The sequence below is a fragment of the Equus asinus genome, chromosome 26 (assembly GCF_041296235.1).
Source record: "Equus asinus isolate D_3611 breed Donkey chromosome 26, EquAss-T2T_v2, whole genome shotgun sequence".
Classification (NCBI taxonomy): Eukaryota; Metazoa; Chordata; class Mammalia; order Perissodactyla; family Equidae; genus Equus; species Equus asinus.
The window spans coordinates 31,267,752-31,286,477 of NC_091815.1; the positions used below are offsets into that span (position 1 = coordinate 31,267,752).

General features: G+C 60.4%; 2 protein-coding genes across 5 annotated transcripts; both read right to left on the reverse strand.

Annotated features, from left to right (window-relative positions):
* Positions 1-2,827: 2,827 nt before the first annotated feature.
* On the reverse strand, positions 2,828-7,128 carry PTGIR (prostaglandin I2 receptor). 2 transcript variants are annotated; one of them, XM_014863044.3, is made up of 3 exons: positions 7,030-7,128; positions 5,840-6,734; positions 2,828-4,825 (listed from the first exon to the last, which is right to left on the reverse strand). In XM_014863044.3, exons 2-3 carry the CDS (start codon positions 6,605-6,607, stop codon positions 4,439-4,441), a joined length of 1,155 nt encoding a protein of 384 aa, XP_014718530.3. In that variant the 5' UTR covers positions 6,608-6,734; positions 7,030-7,128; the 3' UTR covers positions 2,828-4,438. The 2 variants fall into 2 exon arrangements, with proteins under 2 accessions (XP_014718530.3, XP_070354938.1); XM_070498837.1 differs by lacking the exon at positions 7,030-7,128 and having other exon boundaries at positions 2,840-4,825; positions 5,840-6,749.
* Positions 7,129-13,115: 5,987 nt separating this feature from the next.
* GNG8 (G protein subunit gamma 8) lies at positions 13,116-17,393 on the reverse strand. 3 transcript variants are annotated; one of them, XM_070498405.1, is made up of 3 exons: positions 16,849-17,393; positions 13,831-13,916; positions 13,116-13,346 (listed from the first exon to the last, which is right to left on the reverse strand). In XM_070498405.1, exons 2-3 carry the CDS (start codon positions 13,912-13,914, stop codon positions 13,218-13,220), a joined length of 213 nt encoding a protein of 70 aa, XP_070354506.1. In that variant the 5' UTR covers positions 13,915-13,916; positions 16,849-17,393; the 3' UTR covers positions 13,116-13,217. The 3 variants fall into 3 exon arrangements, with proteins under 3 accessions (XP_070354506.1, XP_044616076.1, XP_044616075.1); XM_044760141.2 differs by having other exon boundaries at positions 13,117-13,346; positions 15,134-17,391; XM_044760140.2 differs by lacking the exon at positions 16,849-17,393 and having other exon boundaries at positions 13,118-13,346; positions 13,831-14,722.
* Positions 17,394-18,726: the final 1,333 nt, after the last annotated feature.

The window sequence follows — 18,726 nt, forward strand, 5'->3', positions numbered from 1 at the left end:
AGTCTGCAAAATGGACAATAATGATGATCTAGGGAAGGAGGGTCCTAAAAATATCCACATCTGAGGGTTGCGCCAAGCACTCTTTCTAGACGTTTAATTCTCGTCCAGGCCGGATGAGCAAGAATGGCGTTCAGCACCTACGTATGGCGTGCACGCTCTGCCGCGGGCATATGGGCGTGAGATCCGTTACTACCAAGATGTGACAGGAAGGGACTGGAGGCCCGGGTCAGGAAAAGCCTCTCGCGCCGCACTTCTCGGAAGTGGCGGAGTTGGGGCTCCAAACCCCAGATCAGTCGCATCCCAAGCGCCCAGGCTTTTAACCGCCGCCTCGCGCCACCTGCATTCTCCGCTGCCCGTCATTATGTTCCCCCTCGGGCCCTCGGTTTTGAAAGACTGTTACTCCCAGACAGGCTGCATTATTAAATAATCATGACTTCCCTTTCCCATTCTTTATTAATCAAAGACACATAGATGGCTCTCTGAGCCTCTAATGGACGCGGGGCAGGCTGAGGGGAGCCGACTCCAAGGCAGAGAGATGCTCGCGGTGGGCGCCAGGCCCAGGTCAGGCTCTCAGACCTGCTGAGCCAGCTCAAAGCCTGTCCTACGAAGGTGACTGGGCAAGGGACACACCGGGGTGCCCATCGGGGCCTGCATGAGGGACGTCCAGCTTCCCTCACTTCCCCAAGAGTGGCCGCCGCTTCTCAATGTCACTCCCAGTGTGACCAGCAGGTGGGGCAGTGACTACAGAAGGCCCTGGAGAGCTGCGACTCGGGACCAGCCCCCGTGTGAACGTGTGCTCAAATCCCGCCTGTGGGCCAGGCCCGGTGGCAGGAATACAGAAAGGGAGAAAGAAGTGAAGTTAAAAAGGAATGACATCTCCTTGAAGTCAGACCCATCCTCGCATGTCCCTCCTCGACCCCCGCCCCAACGAGGACAGGTCTCGTATACATTCTCAGATCCCCACACTGTGCTCTCTCGGGACATCTCACAGCTTGTAATTTTGTATTTTGCGGCTTATTGTAGTACTTATTTCTGTGACGATTAAATTGTCACCCACTGGATCGCGAGCGAGGTAGGGCCAAGGCGGTGTCCGTCGTTGCTACACCCTCAGTGGGCAGAGGGCAGCCTTGGGCCCAGAGCAGGTTCAAGAGAATGTATCCTGAATTAATGAATGAACAAGAGGCCGAAGAAAGGAGGCATTAGAGTCCCAAGTCAGAACACTCCGCCTTACTTAGCTCCCTTTCTTCCAATCCCCAGGCTCAGCCATCCCCTCCTCCATGAAGCCCTCCCGGATGTCCCCTAGCCTCCCCCTCCCTGCCCGCGAGCCCTGCCGACTCTGGACTGTGAGCCCCAGGAGAGCAGGGCCAGGGCTGTCTCTGTCACTGGCATGTCCCCAGCGTCGCAGGGACAAGCCCTGACATACAGAAAGCCCCCAGGACGAGCCTGCTGGATGAATGGACAAATGTCTGCGAGGCGGGCTGCAGCGAGTGCCATCTCCGGGCCTGAGAGGAGCCGTTCCAGCTCCAAGGAGGAGGGGTAGTCTAAGCAGGACCTTAAAGGGCACGAGTGTTTGGGGAATGGAGAAGGGGAAACGCTGTTCCGGGAAGAGTGAGCTCAGCAAGCCGGGAGGTGGAGGCCCAAGAGGTCACGGGCTCTTTGGGGAAACCTCAATGTCTGCCGGGGCTGAGCAGAGAGCGTGGGAGTCGACCCTGGGGCTCCAGGCAGCCGGAGCCCTTCGAGCTTCGCAGGCAAGGGGGTCACAGCCCGGACAGAGCCTTCCAGACAGGACTGCGGCAGCCAGCAGCAGAGAGGACACACGGAGCATCAGGAGGCAGGACACCAGCTAGGGAGCAGCTGCCACATCGTCCCAGAGTGGCTGTGGGCGGATGAGGCAGGAGTTGTTTGAAAACCCCTGACCTGGCAGGCAGTGTGGACATCCAGGCCGGAGGTGGGGGGGATCTGAGACAACAGTGGGCCACAGAGGAGGGGGTGGATCTCTGAGATGTTAGGCCTGCCGGGTCAGAGCCAGCAGCAAACCCGCTGCAGCGCTTAATCCTCTCCTCCCCTTAACCCGCATCTGAAGAATGGGTCTGACAGCACCCACCTCGGGCGAGGAGGCTGGGGGCTCCGATGCCCAGTCCCGCCCAGCATTTAGTGAATGACACCTAAGAGGCCAGATGGACAGAACTGACCCCCTGAGGGGGCAGACAGAGAGAGAGGGGGTGAGCACCCTGTGGGGGTCTCGCCTGGACAGGCAGGCCCCCCTCTCGTGGCACCAGCCAGAAACGCCCCTCTGCAGCCCCTCACCCCCCCAGGATTGGGTTCCCATGGAGGCCAGGCCAGGTTTGGTGACCAAGGCCAGACCCCACCTGATGTTTCTTGACCTATTTTTGTACAAGTCAACTTTTTCATTATTAAATTCAACCAACAGATGATTGTCGAGACTGCCATAACAGTGTCTACACACCCTCCGTTTCTTTTTCAGTATTACATGGGGTTTGTTATTATTGTGGTGAAATACCCATAACACGAAATGTACCATTTGAACCATTTGCAAGTGTGCAGTTCAGAGACATTTAGTACATTCTGGAGGCTGGGCAACCACCACCGCCATCTAGTTCCAGAACATTTTCCTCACCCCGGAAGGAAACCCCATGCGCATGAAGCTGTCATCTTGACCTATTTTAACTCTTCCAGACGCCCCTTATTCTTTACCATGATTTGAATCATAGAGACTGAAAAAAAAAGTCGAAACAAAGGAGCAAAGCATTGCTTTTTTTCAAACCACTTTTGCCCAGAGAGCCAGAGGCAACAATAGAAACAACATCGACGTCAATAACAGTAGCATTTATTGGGGGCTTTATTCCAAGCCCTGTGCTAAACTGCTTTTCAGAGCGAATCCTGTAATCCGCAGTACAGCCCCGTAAACTAAATACTAGATTCTGATGGCCGTTCTATGTCAAAGGACGCTGAGGGCCAGGGAGGCGAAGTCACCAGCCGGACAAGTGAGCTGGGCTCTAAGGACAGGTGGATCAGCTCCACCCTGAGACTGTGCTTTCTCTGGCTGTGTGGTCTGGGGCCGGTGATTGCCCTCTCTGAACCTGGACACCAGCCTCCTAGAAAGGCTCTCATAGCAGTAGGCTGGAGTGCGAGGGTGCACCTCGCTGAAGTTCGCCACGACTGTCTTTACGGGAGGCCTGCACCTCGCCTACCCCCCCACACCCGGGTGGGGATTTATTGTTTCAACCCAGGAGCATGTGAGAAAGGGGAACTGGGGCTGGCAGGGGACAAGAGGCGGCTTTCCTAGTCACTCTGCCACCCCCCTGAGCAACACTTCCCTTCATGCCAGTTGGCTCATTCCCGAACACCCTTGATTCTGGAGAACTGGGGCTGGCCGGGGTGGGGGGAGCTTTTCACCCCACTTCCCTTCCTGCTGCTCTGCTCACTCCTGAGCAGCCGGGGATGAGAACAAGAAGGGAGGAGCGGCGGAAGGCTGGAAATCACCCAGCAGAGTCCAGGGCTGGGCAGAGACTGGTCTGTGTCTGCAACACCAGGCAGAGTCAGCCCCCCCCCGCCCCCATTTGTTGAATGAATGAAACTTCTGTAAGGGCTCCAAGGACTCCAGAGGTGAGGTCAGGCTCTAGAAGGGGGCAGCTATGGATTCAGGTACAGACACAGGACTTACCGCTGTGCTCTTCATGGTCCCCAGAATCCATACCTCCCAGCCCTTGGCCCTCCACCTTATCCATCTGCCCCAGCACCCTTGTGCCCACAGTTCTCATCCTGCAACCCACCAAGCCGTGCAGTTTCGCCGACACGTGTCCAGCGGTGTCACCCACAGCGCAGGAGTCTCCGCATCCTCCCACCTCCCCTGGGGGGGCCAGGGCTCCCAGGTCTGATGGAGAGTCAGAAGCAAGGGGAAGCAGGGAGCTTCTCCAAGGATCCCTGGCTCCTATGAGGTCAAGAGACGGTGGCTCTTGGAGTGGCCCGGGAGAGGGCAGGGCCCCTGGGGATTTGGGATGGGCAGCCAGGGCACCCTGAATGCATGAGCATCGGAGCCGGAACCTTAACCGGAGCAGACCTGAGTGCACAGAAGCCGCTGGGAACTTTTCTGCCTTCCAAATATTTAGGCAGTGAGATGGATGGGCAGCCAGGGCCAGACCAGGCCGGCCGGCCCACTGGCTATTTTGAGAGAACTGTTCTGTCTGTGCTCCAGGATAAACCTTTCCTCTCTCCCTCCTTCTCCTCCCAGAGCCTCCGACGGCCGCCCAGAAGGAAGCGAAACAGCAGCGAGTCGCCCCCTGTATTCAGGGGGTCAGGGTTCTGGCAGGCGAGGGCAGAAGATTCATCTCTCGCTGGCCCGCCCACAGCCTCGGCCGTGCCCCTAATGATCCGGCTCAGGCTCCCGGAAGACAGGGCCGGAGATTGGGGGCAGATGTCAGCAGACAGAGCAGGCAGCCGCGGTCCCCACTTTGGACCGAGTTCCCACGGTGCTGTCAGATCCCTGTGCAGGAGGCAAGGGTGCCCCCTGACCCTCGCCCCAGACTGACAGCGGCACCCAGCTCCCCTCCTTCTCTCCGAGAGCAGGGGGGGCCCTTGAGTCCTTCCTCCCTGAGGCCGGCCGGGAGAGGGGCATCTGCGAGTCGCCGTGGGCAGGCCTGGGGCACAGACAGCAGAACCAGAGCCTGAGGCGCTGAAAGATGGCCTTGCGGAAAAGGATGAAGACCCAGGGGTCCAGGATGGGGTTGAAGGCGTTGAAACGGAAGGCGAGGAGGTCCCCCATCTCACTGCTGTCTGGGGCGATGGCCTGGGTGAAGCCGCGGATCTGGGGGCAGGGTGAGGGTGTCAAGGAGTACCCATCCCCCCACACAGCCCACCCCAGCCCCCCTCCTCCCACTCGCTCATGTGCAGGAATGAGGGAGGGGCGGCCTGGCAGAAAGGGAAGGAAATGAGATGAAAACTAAGTAACAAATACCTCCGGGAAACAGAGGGAGAGAAAGCACCAGAAAACCCCGCCAGCAGAGGCAAGTGGATGAGAGATAGGGGCCATGTGGGTGGGGCCCAGGGCTGTGCCTGTGTCTCTTCACCACTTTCAGCCTCTGAGTCATCCGTAACCCCCAAAAGGTTTGACCACCCTCAAATCTAGCCCAGAGCTTGCATCTTACGGAAAGGGAAACCGAGGCCCAGAGTGTGGGTGGGGTAACTCGATGCCGCAGTAGCAGGGTCTGCCCAGCTGTGATTTGGGAAAAGCAGGGCGGGAGCTTCTGCAGGCAGGGGGCGAGGCCAGGAGATTCCGAGAGCAGATGGCGGGTGGGGCTGGTGGGGAAGTGGGGAACACCATGGCCGGGAGATGAGACTTGAGAATCGGGAGCCCGGGGGCCAGACCTGGCTCTGTGTGGTCGTGGGCAAGAGACATCGCCCCTCGTCTGTAAAATGGTGACAGGACCCGGCTTTGTCTGTGTCTTGCTAAATGCTTGTGGAATGGATGCATAAGGTAATTGTGAAGATGATCTGAGCACAGGGCGGGCATAGAGCAAGTGCTTAATGGATGGTGGATCTGATCAGTACACGGGCAGAGGAAGGTTGGGGGTGCGTTCAATTGCAGAGGGGTACGCTGGAGATGTGGAAGGGGGAAGACAAGGGGTCAGGAGGAATCAAACAGGGCAGAAGCAAACAGGGAGAGGCTTTCCAGAAAGTCAGGAGCCGCTTGACCGTGGACAATGCCACTGACCTCTTTGAGTCTCAGTTTTCCCATCCGTGAAATGGGCACAACTGAGGGAGCACAGAGCCAGGCACCACCCTCTCCCTGCAGCCCACCCCAGAGGCAGAGGGGACTCACCGTGAGAGGCAGGGAGCACACGGTCATGATGCCCGTCATGAGCGCCAGCAGAATCAGGTGGTCCACCTCGTCCTCGCCCCCCCGGGGCCCGGGGACCAGGGAGCCCTGGTGGCGCCTCTGCTGGCGGTACATGCGGCAGAGGCTGAGGGTGACGGAGCCGTTGCAGAGGACGATGGCAGCCACCAGCAGGGCTACCAGGCTGGCGTAGGCCAGCGAGAAGGCGCAGCCGCCCGGCTCGGTGGAGCGCATGCGGATGAAGCACCAGCTGCCAGGGCAGTACTGCTGGTGCTGGCCCAGGCCCAGCAGGGGCAGCGCGCAGAAGAGGGTGCAGAAGGCGTAGATGGCCGGGAGCGCCAGGCGGGCCCAGCGCGGCGCGTCCAGCTGCGCGTAGAGGTAGGGGTGGCTGAGCGCCAGGCAGCGCTCCACGGCCATGGCGCAGAGCAGCAGCGTGGAGGCCAGGCCGAAGAAAGTCATGGCGAAGGCGAAGGCATCGCAGAGCGCCGGGCGGCCCCGGGCCAGGCCCAGCAGCGAGCTGTTGCGCGCATAGGCCACGAACACGGCCGGGCTCAGGAAGCACGTGCCCAGCAGGTCGGTGACCGCCAGCCCCGTGACCAGCACGGCGAAGGCCGAGGGCCGCGACCGCCGCCGCGTCCCCAGGATGCCCAGCGCCAGCCCGTTGCCCACCACGCCTGCCACGAACATCAGGGTGCTGGTGGCCGGGCCCACGGAGTCCCGCACGTAGGTGAGGTTCCGGCACGAATCCGCCATCCCGGCCTCCGTCTGCCGGCTTGGACTGGAGGGGTCCCAGGGGTGCGAGGTGGGGGCTGGGGGATGAGGGCGAGCCGGGTCTGCGGCCAGCTCAGACGTCCGCCGCGCCACCGTGTCCTCCCGGCACCTGGGGATTTCTCCGTCACTCCGCAGTTCTCCTTGCGCGTGTGCGTCTGTCTGTCTGATATTTCTCTCCCCTCTGTCTTCCTGTCTGTTTCCGTCCCTCTGTCTGCCTCTCTGCCTCGTCCTTCCCTCTCTGCCTCCTAGTTCTTTCCTTCTCTGTCTCTGTCTCTTGCTCTCTGCCTGTCTCTGTGCCTCCCTTGTCCACCCCCCTGCCTCTCCCTCCCTCCCTCTCTCTCTCCCCCCACAGCCCTCTAGCCCCTTCTCCGCATCCCTGCTTTCCCAGGCCCTCCTCACCACACCTCTGCAGTCTCTCTCAGTCCCTCCTGTGTCCCCTCGCTCCCAGGTCTCCTGTCTTGTGTCTGTCTCGTCTCGTGTGTCAGCTTCTCCCTACTTCCCCCCCTCTTCCCTCCCTACTCATCTTGCCTGCAAGCCCCAGCTTTTTCATTTCCTCTCTGCCCCGCCCTCCCTCCCCCTGCTTTCTCCAGAGGCCCCCTGTGCTCCCTCCCGCCTTCCCTGGCATGCTCCCTCCGTACCCCCTGCCCAGGACATCCATCTCCAGCCCGCCTGGCTTCTGCCTCCTCTCCCTGCGTCCTCTCCCGGTCCCCATCGCCGAGCCACCTGTCTCCTTCCAACACCAGTCTCTGCCCTTCTGCCTTCCCAGCAGCTCCCAGTGGCCCCGGGACCCCTGAGTCATCACTCGGACTCCAGAGCTCACCAGTGGGGGCCAGGATGGGACCTGAGGGGCACAGCTGACCAGTGTGCAATCCTTCTGGGGGTGGTCCCTGGGATCTATTCTGGGCTCCAGGCCCCGGGGTTAGGACATTGCCCAGGGATTGAGAAATGACCAGGAAATTCCTCCCTGATGTAGTATTTCCAGGCACTACCAAGATTTCTGTTCCCTAAACACAATTCACTCCTTCCAGAAGGCTGGGGAAGGAGGTGGCCGGGCCAGAGGAAAAACGCCAGTCCCTGGAGCCCGTCCTCAGGCTCCCAGCTCCCACGCTCACTGGGCAGAGCCCGGGGAAGGGGGCGTGGGGGAGGAGGGACTGAGGCAGTAGGGGACAGGCCCTGGGACTTCCAGGGCTCAGCATCAAAGGGAAGTGCCCTCCCACCCACCCTCTCGCCTCTTGCTCCAGCACTCCCAGGCCCCCGGTCAAGCTCTGGTGACCTTGACCTCCAGGAATAATATTTTGGCTACAGCCAGCCGTCCAGGGCTCTAACACTGCTGTCACATTGATCTCTCCCACCCCACCCCAAACACACCCCCACCACCCTCTGGCCAGCGTGGTCAGCCTGCATGTCCCAGCTGCCAGCACAGCTGGTCCTCATTGCCACTGAGCCCACAGCTTCCCAGGCAGCCTCCCTGCCCCTAAGGGCCAGAAGGGACCTAGGGGAGCCTCTCAGACACCCCTGACTTTTCAGTGTAGAGATTACAAACTTGGGGGCTCCCTCCGTCTGACTCGGGTTCCTGTCCCAGCTCGAGCAGCTTGCTGCTGTGTGATGGTCCCAGGCGAGGACGCAGGCAGTGTATCTCAGTTTCCTCTTCTGTATAATGGGGGGACACCGGCTTCACAGGCCTCGTGGCCGACCGTGGCCAGCTGCCCATCCCACAGCCCTCTTTGCAACAAGGAGACAGCCTGTGCAGATGTCATGTCCCATCCTGGGCCAGCGGGGGATGCTGCCGACCCCCAGGGCTGGACCAGTGGGCAGCCGCAGACTTCCCCTCTCCATCCCTGTATCCTTCAGTGACCACAACCCCCTCGCCCCTTCCCTCCCGCTCCCTATCACCCCTGCCCAGCTGTCACCCCCAGCTTCCGGCAGGATGGACGCCCCGGCTCCAACCACGCCAGGGGCTCTAAGAGTGACCACACAGCCCCATTTTGGGGGTGCCTGTGTATGCAGGTCTCGGGCCTCCTGGCTACGTGGTCCCCCTCTCATGTTCCCCAGTCTCCAGGCAGAGCAGAGGGAACTCAGGAAGTTATATGGTATTAATGAAGGATGGCGCCTGGCAGGCTTGCATCCTTCTGCCTTCCTAGCAGCTCCCAGTGGCCCCGGGATCCCTGAGTCATCACTTGGACTCTGGAGCTCACCAGTGGGGGCCAGGGCATCAGGGCAGTTGCGGGGTGTGGGGGAGCTCTGGGTCCCAGAGCCTCCTTTCCACTGGCTTCCTGTCCCCACCAGGGACCGCTGAGCATTCAGGAAGTCCACTCTGCTCCCATGCTCAGTGAGACCTCAGACGTGCCCTGCCCGACTCCAGGCCTCAGTTTCCCCACCTCTGCTGCTGTGGGGCAGGAGCTTTTGCAGCCCTGGCATCAGTTCTGTGCTCCAGAGCAGGCGGGGTGGCGGTGACTATCACTCATTCCTCTTGGAAGGACTAAGGGTCCCTAGGGTCCATGCCAGTGTCGGACACACGTCCACTCACCTTCCGGGGACCCCCAGCTGCCTGTCCAACTGTGGCCCCAGCCAGGCCCATAGGCCCAGCCCACAGGTCACCCCAGCTGGGCTCTGGGGGTGGCTCCCAGGAGTGGGGGAGCTGTGGGAAGGAACTTCTCTGGGTGGGTGAGTAAGCAGCTCTGGTCCCTCCACCCACCGCTGGGAACAGGACTCGGGCCTCTCCCGCAAGAGGCCCCGGGGCAGCAAGCAGAAGAGGGAGCCCAGAGACAGCCCAGAGACAATCGGAAATGGACACACAGCACCTGGGAGCCGAGGGGGCGGGCACCCGGGAGCGGGTGTGCTAGGGACTGTGGACATGTGAACTTCATGTGTGGGTCTGTGTGGGATCATTGGGGCCTACGTGGCCTAAGGAGCATCTTTTCCACAAGGTGAGTGAGAGCGTGTGTGTGTTGTGGCGGCAGATGGGCATTATTTTCTCTGAGGTCTATTTGTGCACCTGTGTCTTTTCGTGCATCCGTTTAAGGTGGGCTGACGGGTTTCTTTATGGCTGTGTCCACCCATGTGTGTTTGCACGTGGAGGGGCTGCCTGGTGCAAGGGAAAGAGAGCGGATCAGGAAGCTTACCTCCACCATCACAGTCACGTGCTGTGTGATGCTCGAAAATGACTTCCCTTGTCTCAGCTTTGACGTTCTTCATCAAATAGCCATTTAATGAAGCCGTCATCCTTGCCCTTTTTGGAGCCTTGTGTGAGGATGAGAGACGAAATTCACCCTGCCCGCCTCCAGGAAGCCCTCGCATAGCTGCTGGCATTATTATTATTCATTCAACAAACGCTAACCCACTTACTGTGCACCAATGCACACAATGTGTGCCACGGATGCAGAGGGGCTCAGAGGGCACCATCTGATGGGGGCGTGTTCCCAAATGGCACTCGATGTGATGGGAGAGGAAGGATGTAGCTGGAGAGGCATGGCAGGCCCTCAGCTGAGTCATTCCACACCAGCCCAGACTCCCATCTGGGTCCCTGTCCTCAAGACAGCAAACACCAAGCCGGCCAGGAAATGGGGCCCCAGGGGCCTCACCCACGCCTGCCGGCCAGCGCCTCCAGCCACCTGCCCAGGCCTGCATCTGGACCGCTGACCTAAGATCCCAGCCTGCCCTGGGCCTGACCCCCTGCTGACTCCCTGGTTTCTGTCCTCCTGGCCCTGCCCTGGGAAGGAGCTGGCCCCACCTCATCCCCCCGCCCCCATGATGCGTGCCACCAGCTGCTCTCGCCCGCCATGTCCGCCGCCCACCTGTGCCCTCTCAGTGCTGCAGGAAGCTGCCGTGTGCACCCCGACCTGTCCGTCCTCAGCAGGTCCCAGCCTAGACAGCCAGAGGCCGTTTTTCTCTGCTCACACCCTTCTCTCCACCCCAATGGGCCCGTCTGCCTACCAGCTGCTGCTTCCCGCCCCTGCTCCAGGGGGCTCCGCTCTGTCGTCCCTGTCCAGCCTTTGCCTGGGCGGTGGCCCTCACCTGGGACACCCTCACATCCGTGCTTCAAGCCCCCGACCACGTCCAGCCCATCCTGCACACTTATGCAAGGCTGCCACTCCGACCTCAGGGCCTAAGTGGCCGGGTGACATCACCTCTCGTGCCTATTTCCCATGTCTGTGAAATGGGGATAAACAGAGTCCCTTTGGGGGCTATCAGAGATTTAAGTGAGGAGCTCTTGTGAAAAGGGACTCAGTAAGTGATGATGGTGATGAATCCTCATTCTGGCTCTGGGCTACCCTGCCCCCAGACCCGCAGCCGTGCCAACCTCAGAGGGAAGACAGCCTGGGAGGGGCAGCTGATGCCCTCAGGGTTTGGGGTGAAGTGGGAGGTGACCGCTGAGGGCTCGCCTCTCTGTCCCTTGGCCTGGCTCCGACCCCAGAGACTCACAGCTGGGGGCGCAGGAAGGAGCAGCGGGCGACCAGCAGCTGGGGCTGCAGAGTCATACCAGCTAACGAGGTTATCCGGGTTTGCATGCGTGGATGCTGGTCACTTGGGACCTGCCTGTCCCTCTGGCTTCCCCTCCCTCCCAGCCTTAGTCGTGACCAAGGCCAGGCTCACGCAGCCCCCCTCCTCCTGCAGGCAGGGGCCTCCCAGTGCTGCTTTCTCCTCTTCGGCTTCCGTTCCTCAAGACCAGGAGTGGAAGGAGGAGGAATCTGCGCTCTGCAGTCCCAAGACCCCAGGGCTGACAGGGTCTAAAGCCCGCAGTCCAGGGCTTAAGGGCCAAGCTCCAGATCCCAGGCAGACAAGGGCGCAGGACCCCGGAATCCCGGCCCCACAGGATTGAAAGACTCCGGAATTCCAGCCCTCCAGGGCCCTGGAATTCTGGATTCCTTCGCATTTCAGGTTCTAGGGTGCAGGGTCGGAGAAACTCTGGAATCCTTCTGGCAACTTCCCTCCCAGCATCCCCCCGCCCCCCAGCTCATCTTTGGCTCTCTCTGGCACCCCCGTCTCCCCGGGGGGCTCCCCCAGACATGATGCAACCAGGCCGGAGCCGGCTGAGAGGTGGGAGGCAGGAGGCAGATATAATTACAGCTGCTCAATCCGACAGGAAGCTCAGAGTGGGGACCCAGGGGACCCTAATCCGATGTGCATAATGGAACACTTGCCGACGCATGCGCGGCCCCCTCTGGGGAGGGGAGGCCCCGTGAACCGTCTCCATCCAGACTCAGGGGTCCAGCCCCCCGTCAGCCCCAGGCTGAGGAGCAGGGGTGTTAGTCTCGAGAGAAGAGGAGGTGGGAGGTGAGGAGAGGGGAGGGTGTCGCAAACTCAGTGGCCCTCAGGTCAACCAGGTAAAATAATTAAGCAAACCCACAGCTCCCCCAGCCTGCATTTCCTCACTTTCAACAGACGTTTCACCTTTCTCTTCATTCCTCCAGAGGAAGTCCCCAACACAGGCTCCAGAATAAAGAGTAACTGGCCCTCAGCCTCCTTAATCGGGAGACAATAGGGCATGGTGGGGACTTTGGTGGCTGGAAAGCCCAGGTCCCATCTCACAGCCTGTGGTCATCCTGGCGGGGGCGGTGCCCGTCTGAGGTCACCAGACCTTCCAATTTGGGAGAAGCTGGAAATAGGGACTTTTATGTGAAGTACTGCTATTTTTCAATCTGGCAACCAAGTCAAGAATATTTTTAAACATTATATAGGTCAAAAGACGAGAGCCAAAAAATATATAACTGCAGGCGATGTATGCCCTGTAGGCCACCAATATGTGAAGTGGAAAACACAGGGCAGGAACCAGAGCTGTCACAGTCACCCTTGTGCCCCCCAGGACAAAATAATTGGTGAAGGAAGAAATGTACACATTGCTTTGTCTCTTCTACCTCTAGCCACGCTTCTCTCTTCTCCGGGTCCCCAAGTTTTATTACCACCACGTTCCAGCTTCGATGTCCCCTCCTCCAGGAAGCCGTCCCTGACCCCCAGGCTGAGTCAGGCCTCCCCTCTGGGGTCCCCCACCCCAGCCCTGCCCACTCTGGGTCATCACTAGCTGGGGACAGGTCTGTCTCTCCCACTGGATTATGAGCCCCAGGAGGGCAGCGGCAGGGCTGTGCCGGTCACAGCCATGTCCCCAGGTTCACCCAGCACAGGAGGGTCACAGAGCAGGTACTCAGGGAGTCCTTGGAAGAAGGAATGAAGGAATGAATAAATGAACAGAGTTCGGTGCTTAAGGACAGAGGTAGGCCTGTGGCAGTGGGCAGCCAGATGGGGAAAAAGGGGTGGAGTCATTCAGGGGATGAAAAAGGTGGGACCAGCACCCGGGCTCCTAGAATCTCCAGCCCAGGAGGGAGCAGAGGAGCGAGGCCAGCTGAGGGTTCCGGTCCGCTGGAGTCCACAGTCTTCACCCCATTACCTCCTGGGTGCTGAGACACCCAGGACATCCTCACCCCCACTCCTCCACACTCCACACGCACTCAGAAAAGATGAGAAGGAACACAGGTTCCCCCACGGTGGCCCCAGGCTCTGCGCGTGCCTCAGTTTCCCCGACAGCACAGGAACCACCACAGTCACCACGTTTATTGGATTCATACTTTGGCAGGGGAGGGTAGGCTGTCGGGAAGGCTCAGAGCAGGACGCAGAAGAGGCGCTTGTCGCGGAAGGGGTTCTCTGCGGCCGGCACCGGCGTCACCAGCGGGTCGTCTTTAGCGTGCGTCTCGCAGAACGATAGGAGCTCCGCCGCCGCCTGCGACACCTGCGGGCGGCCGGGTGAAGTCCACGCCCCGCCCTGCCCCAGGCCCCGCCCAGTTCCCGGCCCCGCCCCCATCAGGCTCCGCCCCGCCCCAAGGCCCCACTCTAGCCACGCCCCTTATCAGGCCCCGCCCCTGTCCGGGCTCCCTCCCCTTGTCCGGCACCGCCCCTTTCCAGGCCCCGCCCCACCGCAGGCTCCGCTCCGCCCCAAGACCCCACCCTAGCCACGCCCCTCATCAGGCCCCGCCTCTGTCCGGGCTCCCTCTCCTTCCCCGGCCCCGCCCCGCCCCAAAGCCCCGCCCCTGGGCCCCTCCCTAGGTCCGCCCCTGTCCGGGCTCCCGCCCCCTGTCCGGTCCCGCCCCGCTTCGGGTCCAGCCCTGTGGCGCAGGGGATCTTCCCACCGCGGCTCCGGGCCCCACCCGCCAACCCCGCCCTGTCCAGACCCGAGCCCCAGAGCCCCCGCCTTCCTCCCCTCCCCGACCCAGCACCTTCATGCGGTCGATGTTCACCTCCAGCTTCAGCTGTTCCACCGTCTTGCGGGCCTCCGCGATCTTGGCCATGTTGTTGGACATGGCTGCGGCGGGGAAGGGGTTAAAAGCCGGGCGGGAGTAGGGGTTCACGGGGTGGGCAAGTCTGGATCCCCAGGTAAGGGTGGCGGTGGTGGTGGGCCCTAGTAACAGGGATGTGGGTGGAAGGGCGCACGGATGGGGTGCCCAGAGGCGGGTGGAGGAAGGGACAGGAAAACAGAGGGAAAAGGGGAGAGATGAAGAGACGCACAGATGAGGGACCAAGAGGCAGGCCGAAGGAGGCACAGATGAACAGGGAGGAGAGAGGCAAGAGGAGGGATGGAGGGGTGCACAGATGGGGTACCCAGAGGCAGGTGGAGGAGGGAGGAACAGAGAGGGGCAGGAGGGAAGCACAGATGAGAGGCTGAGAGGCAGGTGGAGGGAGCGACAGAAGGACAGGGCCACAGGTGCTGGATCAGGATCCAGGTGTCCTCAGCCCCCGGGGACAGAGCACCAGCCAGGAGGGGGGCCCTCCCCAGGCCAATTAGCAGAGGCTCCAGGGAGAACAAGGAATTAAGATCACGGCGGGAGGGGCGCAGAGGGGGCCTCATTAGGGCTGAGGCAGCAGCTGCCCCCTCCGCCCCCCTCGGGGAGCCCCCCACCCCAGCCGTGGCCACCTCAAAGACTCCTCTGCTCATTAGCAGCTGGAGACAGGGCTGGGGGCATCCAGGAGGGCCCAACCCAGGCATGACTGGGAGAGGGGCAGAGAGGATGGAGAGAGGGACAAATGGAGGGGCAGAGGGGGACATAAGTGACAGAGGGAGAGAGTGAGGCATAGAGGGAAAGAGGCGGAGGAGGTAGAAAGAGAGATGGAGAGATGGGGGGGATGAAGCGATGGAGGGAATAGAGCGGGACAAATAGAGAGGCAAAGGAAGGGACAGATGATACAAGGGAGAGGAACAGAGGGGACAAAGTGACAGAGGGGGGATAGAGAAGGGGAGATGGAGGGGTGCGGGTGGGAGAGGACAGAGAGGGACAAATGGAGGGGTAGAGAAAGGGACAGTGATAGACGGGGAGAGAGAGGCACTGGGGGGTAAAGGGACAGAGGAGAGAAGGGACAGGGGACAGACAGAGGGAGATGGAGGGGCTGGGGAGAAACAGGTTGACGGAGATGCAGAAGCATAAAGTCATTCATTCACTCACTCATTCGTTCATTCCCAGGCAGACAGCCAGTGACCGGATGGGGCAGAGGGACCCGCTGTTGGGGCAGGACCGGAGCTCCTACCTGTTGCTGCTTAGGGCTGGGATGGCGGGCCGGTGGCAGAGGCTGGGAGGCAGCCTTTGGGTCCCCCCCGCCCCAGCTCCGCCCCGCCCCCTCCCCTGGGGCGCAGCCCCTGAGGACCCGCCTCCTCCCGCTGTCTCTACCGCTGGGTCTGTCTCTCTGGGTCCTCTGTCCATGTCTGTCTGTCCCTCTCTTTGTCTTTCCGTTTCTGTGTCTCTGTCTCTTCGGCTCTCTGTGTCTCTCTCCATCTCTCTCCCAGTGTCTCCTCTCCATCTCTCTCTGTCTCTGTCTCTCTCACACACATGAAAAGACAGCCTCCCGAGGTGTGCCCCACGCCCTGCTGCATTTATGCCACAGCCACACAAATCCCTCCTGTGTGTCCTGCACGGGCTCTCGCTCCATCACACATGCTCTCTCCCACCCTGTCACCCCCATCACCTCGGTGTCACCCCATCTCAGACGACCCCTCTCAGCACACAGGCTCACACTCGTGGTCCTTTGCATGGAGATGCACAATATCTCGCTGGGTCCCCCAGTCTCACAATCTCACAATCAACCTGTGCTCAGCACACAACCTCCCACAGCACCACAGTCACACGGGCTCTCAAAATGCCATCCACAGTCCCTCACAACCTCTCACAGGGTGGCACATCATCGCCAATGACATCTCGCACAACCACCATCAGATATGCCATCCAGAGTGTCAAGGGTGCAAACCAGTTCCGCAGTGTCACACACGATCTCTCAAGATGTCCCACACGTTGCCGTGAATGGAGAGTTCCTTCTGTCTCACACCCTATCACAGCCTCACACACGCTTTCTCAGTGTCTCACACGAGGACCTGTCATTTCCCGGGCTGCCTCTGTGTCAAGCAGTGTCACAGTTTTGGTAGTATGACACAGTAACACAGTCACATCTCCACTGACTCCCACAAACAGGCACACTCATTCTTGCACAGTCTCTCGTTGTCACACACATTCCCTCACACAGAGTCACACAGTGTGCCCCCACACACTGTCACATACAGGATCTCTTGCTGGTCACTCAGTCTGTCTCACACACAGCCATCGCCCGCACACAGCAATCTCCCGGGGTTGCACACGTGCGCACACAAGGTCTCTCTCTCTCACTCTCATCTCTGAGTGCCATGCACAGTCGCACACTCGCTCACGCACCGTCGCAACACTGTCTCAGCATCCCACACGATCTGTGTCACACACGGTTCCTCACAGATCATCAGTGTGGCTGACACCTAGTGTCTCACACTCACACAGCCTCTCTGTCACACCCAGTCCTCCAGGGGCCTCTCACACCGCCTTCTGACACCATCTCTTGGTGTCACCTTCATTCATAATTACTCTCTCTAATACAGCATCTGCTCACGTGACACACACAGCGCTCATGTCCTCACCACGTTGCACGCTCTCACAATCTCCCACTCTCCCCTATGTCTCAGGATGTCACAAACTGTCTCCTAAATAGTGTCTCAGGCACACCCAACGTCACAGTGTCACACACAGTCACCTCTACGTCATCTCTCTCATCTCACATACAGTCACACACACACATCCTCAAGGCGCAACACGATTTCCCACAGTCACACGCAGTCTCTGATTGTCACACAAAATCTCACAAGCTCACGGAGCGGCACACCACCTCTGGCATCACGCACAACCCCACAGTAGCACGCGCTCGCACAGTCCCCTGGGGTTACACACCAGCTCCGGGACACCCTCAGCGTCCCTCCTGCACCCACTCCGATCTCTGGCCTCTCCGGACCGCCCCGTGCCAGCCACACGGGGGCGCCCGCGGCCCGCCGAGCCGCCCACCCCGCCGGCGCCGCCGAAGCCGTCTGAATGAGTGGAACCAGGGAAGGCAGGGCGCCCCCGCGGGCCGGCGGGGGACGCAGGCGGCGGAGAGGGACAGAGACAGAGAGAGGCGGAGGGGCTAGAGGGAGAGACCTGAAGATGGACGGGGACGCAGAGAAATTCAGAGAGAGGGGGAGATGCGGGGAGAGACGCAGAGAGAAAGAAGGACACAGAAATCTGGAGAGAGACATCTAAGCACTCAGGGAGACAGAGACAGAGGACGGCAGAGAGACACAGAGACACGCAGGGTGCAGGAGAGACACACGGAAATGTAGCAGTCAGAGACAGGGACCGAGAAACACGGACACCCAGATGCAGGCAGACAGCAGACCCGCAGAACGCGCCTTCCGCGGGGCACAGGTCTGCAGAGGCGCGTCCCAGGGGCGTGGCCTCGGGGGCGCGTTATCTCAGGGGCGTGGTCTTTTTTGGAGGGGGCGTGTCCTGGGCGGGGCCTCTGGAGCGCGTCCGAAGGGGCGTGGTCTTTGGGCGGTTTTTGAGGGGGCGTGTCTTGGGGGCGGGGCGTCTGGGCGCGTTGTCGGGGGCGGGGCTTTGGGCGGGGTTTTATGAAGGGGCGTGGCCTGGGCGTGGCCTGGGGGCCGTGTGCCCCGAGGGGTGGGTCTTGCGGCTGGATCCCGAGACCGGTGGCGGAGGGGCGGAGGCTGGAGCCCTGGGAAGAGGCGGAGGTGGGGGAGGAGCGTCTCTACCGCAGTCTGCTCCTCTCAAATCGGTTTTTAGCGCCGGGACAGGGAAGGGAGACAGGCAGGGAGGGGACATCGGCCCAGGTCCTTGGTAGCCATTTGATAGGGGGGTATCGGACCCTGGCTCCAGTCCCACCTCCCCCGCAGGAGGATCGGGGCCAGGTGGGGGAGGGGAACCAGGCTCACATCTGGAAAGCATCAGGCGCGCCGGACGTGCCAGGGCCCGGGGCCCGGCTGCGGAAGGGGGAAGGGGAGCTGGGGCGCCCTCGTCACCCCCCCTCTTAGCGGGGTCGGCCGGCGCCGGGGAGGGGCCTGGGCGTGCGCCGAGCCTGGGCGCCTCCTGCAGCTGGTTTCCATCAGCAGTTTTGGCCCGGGCGGCCCTCGAGGAGGAAACCCAGCTCAGAGCAGGGGAAGACAGGGTGACGACCCAATGTCTCCTCCCCCTCCCCGACGGCAGCCAGAGGCTGCGGGAGACGGAGAGACGACGCCGCCTGAACCGAGCGGAACCTCCACTTGAGTTTTAACTCAAGAAGACATATGCACCCCTATGTGCATTGCAGCATTCTTTACAATAGCCAAGATGTGGAAGCAACCCAAGTGCCCATCAATGGATGAATGGATATATACACAGTGGAATATTATTCAGCCATAAAAAGGAAAGAAATCTTGCCGTTTGTGACAACATGGATGAAACTCGAGAGCCTTCTGCTAAGTGAAATAAGTCAGACAGAAAAAAAAATACTGTACGATCTCACTTATATGTGAATATAAAAAGAAAAAGAGAAAAACCTGACCTCACAGATACAGAGAACAGATGGGTGGTTGCCAGAGGTGGGGGATGGGCAAAACGGGTGCCGGCCGTCAAAAGGTACAAACTTCAGTTATAAAATAAGTGTCACGGGGATGTAATGTACAGCATAGTGACTACAGTTAATAATATTATTACTGTATTGCATATTTGAAAGTTGCTGAGAGAGTAGATCTTAAAAATTCTCATCACAAGAAAAATTTTTTTCGAAAAAAGCCCCAT

Excerpts from the sequence above, each read along its gene's own strand:
- GNG8 (XM_070498405.1), bottom strand. The coding sequence starts at position 13,914 with ATGTCCAACAACATGGCCAAGATCGCGGAGGCCCGCAAGACGGTGGAA. Across the intron at positions 13,347-13,830 it reads TGAACATCGACCGCATGAAG|GTGTCGCAGGCGGCGGCGGA; the intron begins GTGCTGGGTCGG and ends GGCCGCCCGCAG.
- PTGIR (XM_014863044.3), bottom strand. The coding sequence starts at position 6,607 with ATGGCGGATTCGTGCCGGAACCTCACCTACGTGCGGGACTCCGTGGGC. Across the intron at positions 4,826-5,839 it reads TGTGCTCCCTGCCTCTCACG|ATCCGCGGCTTCACCCAGGC; the intron begins GTGAGTCCCCTC and ends CCCTGCCCCCAG.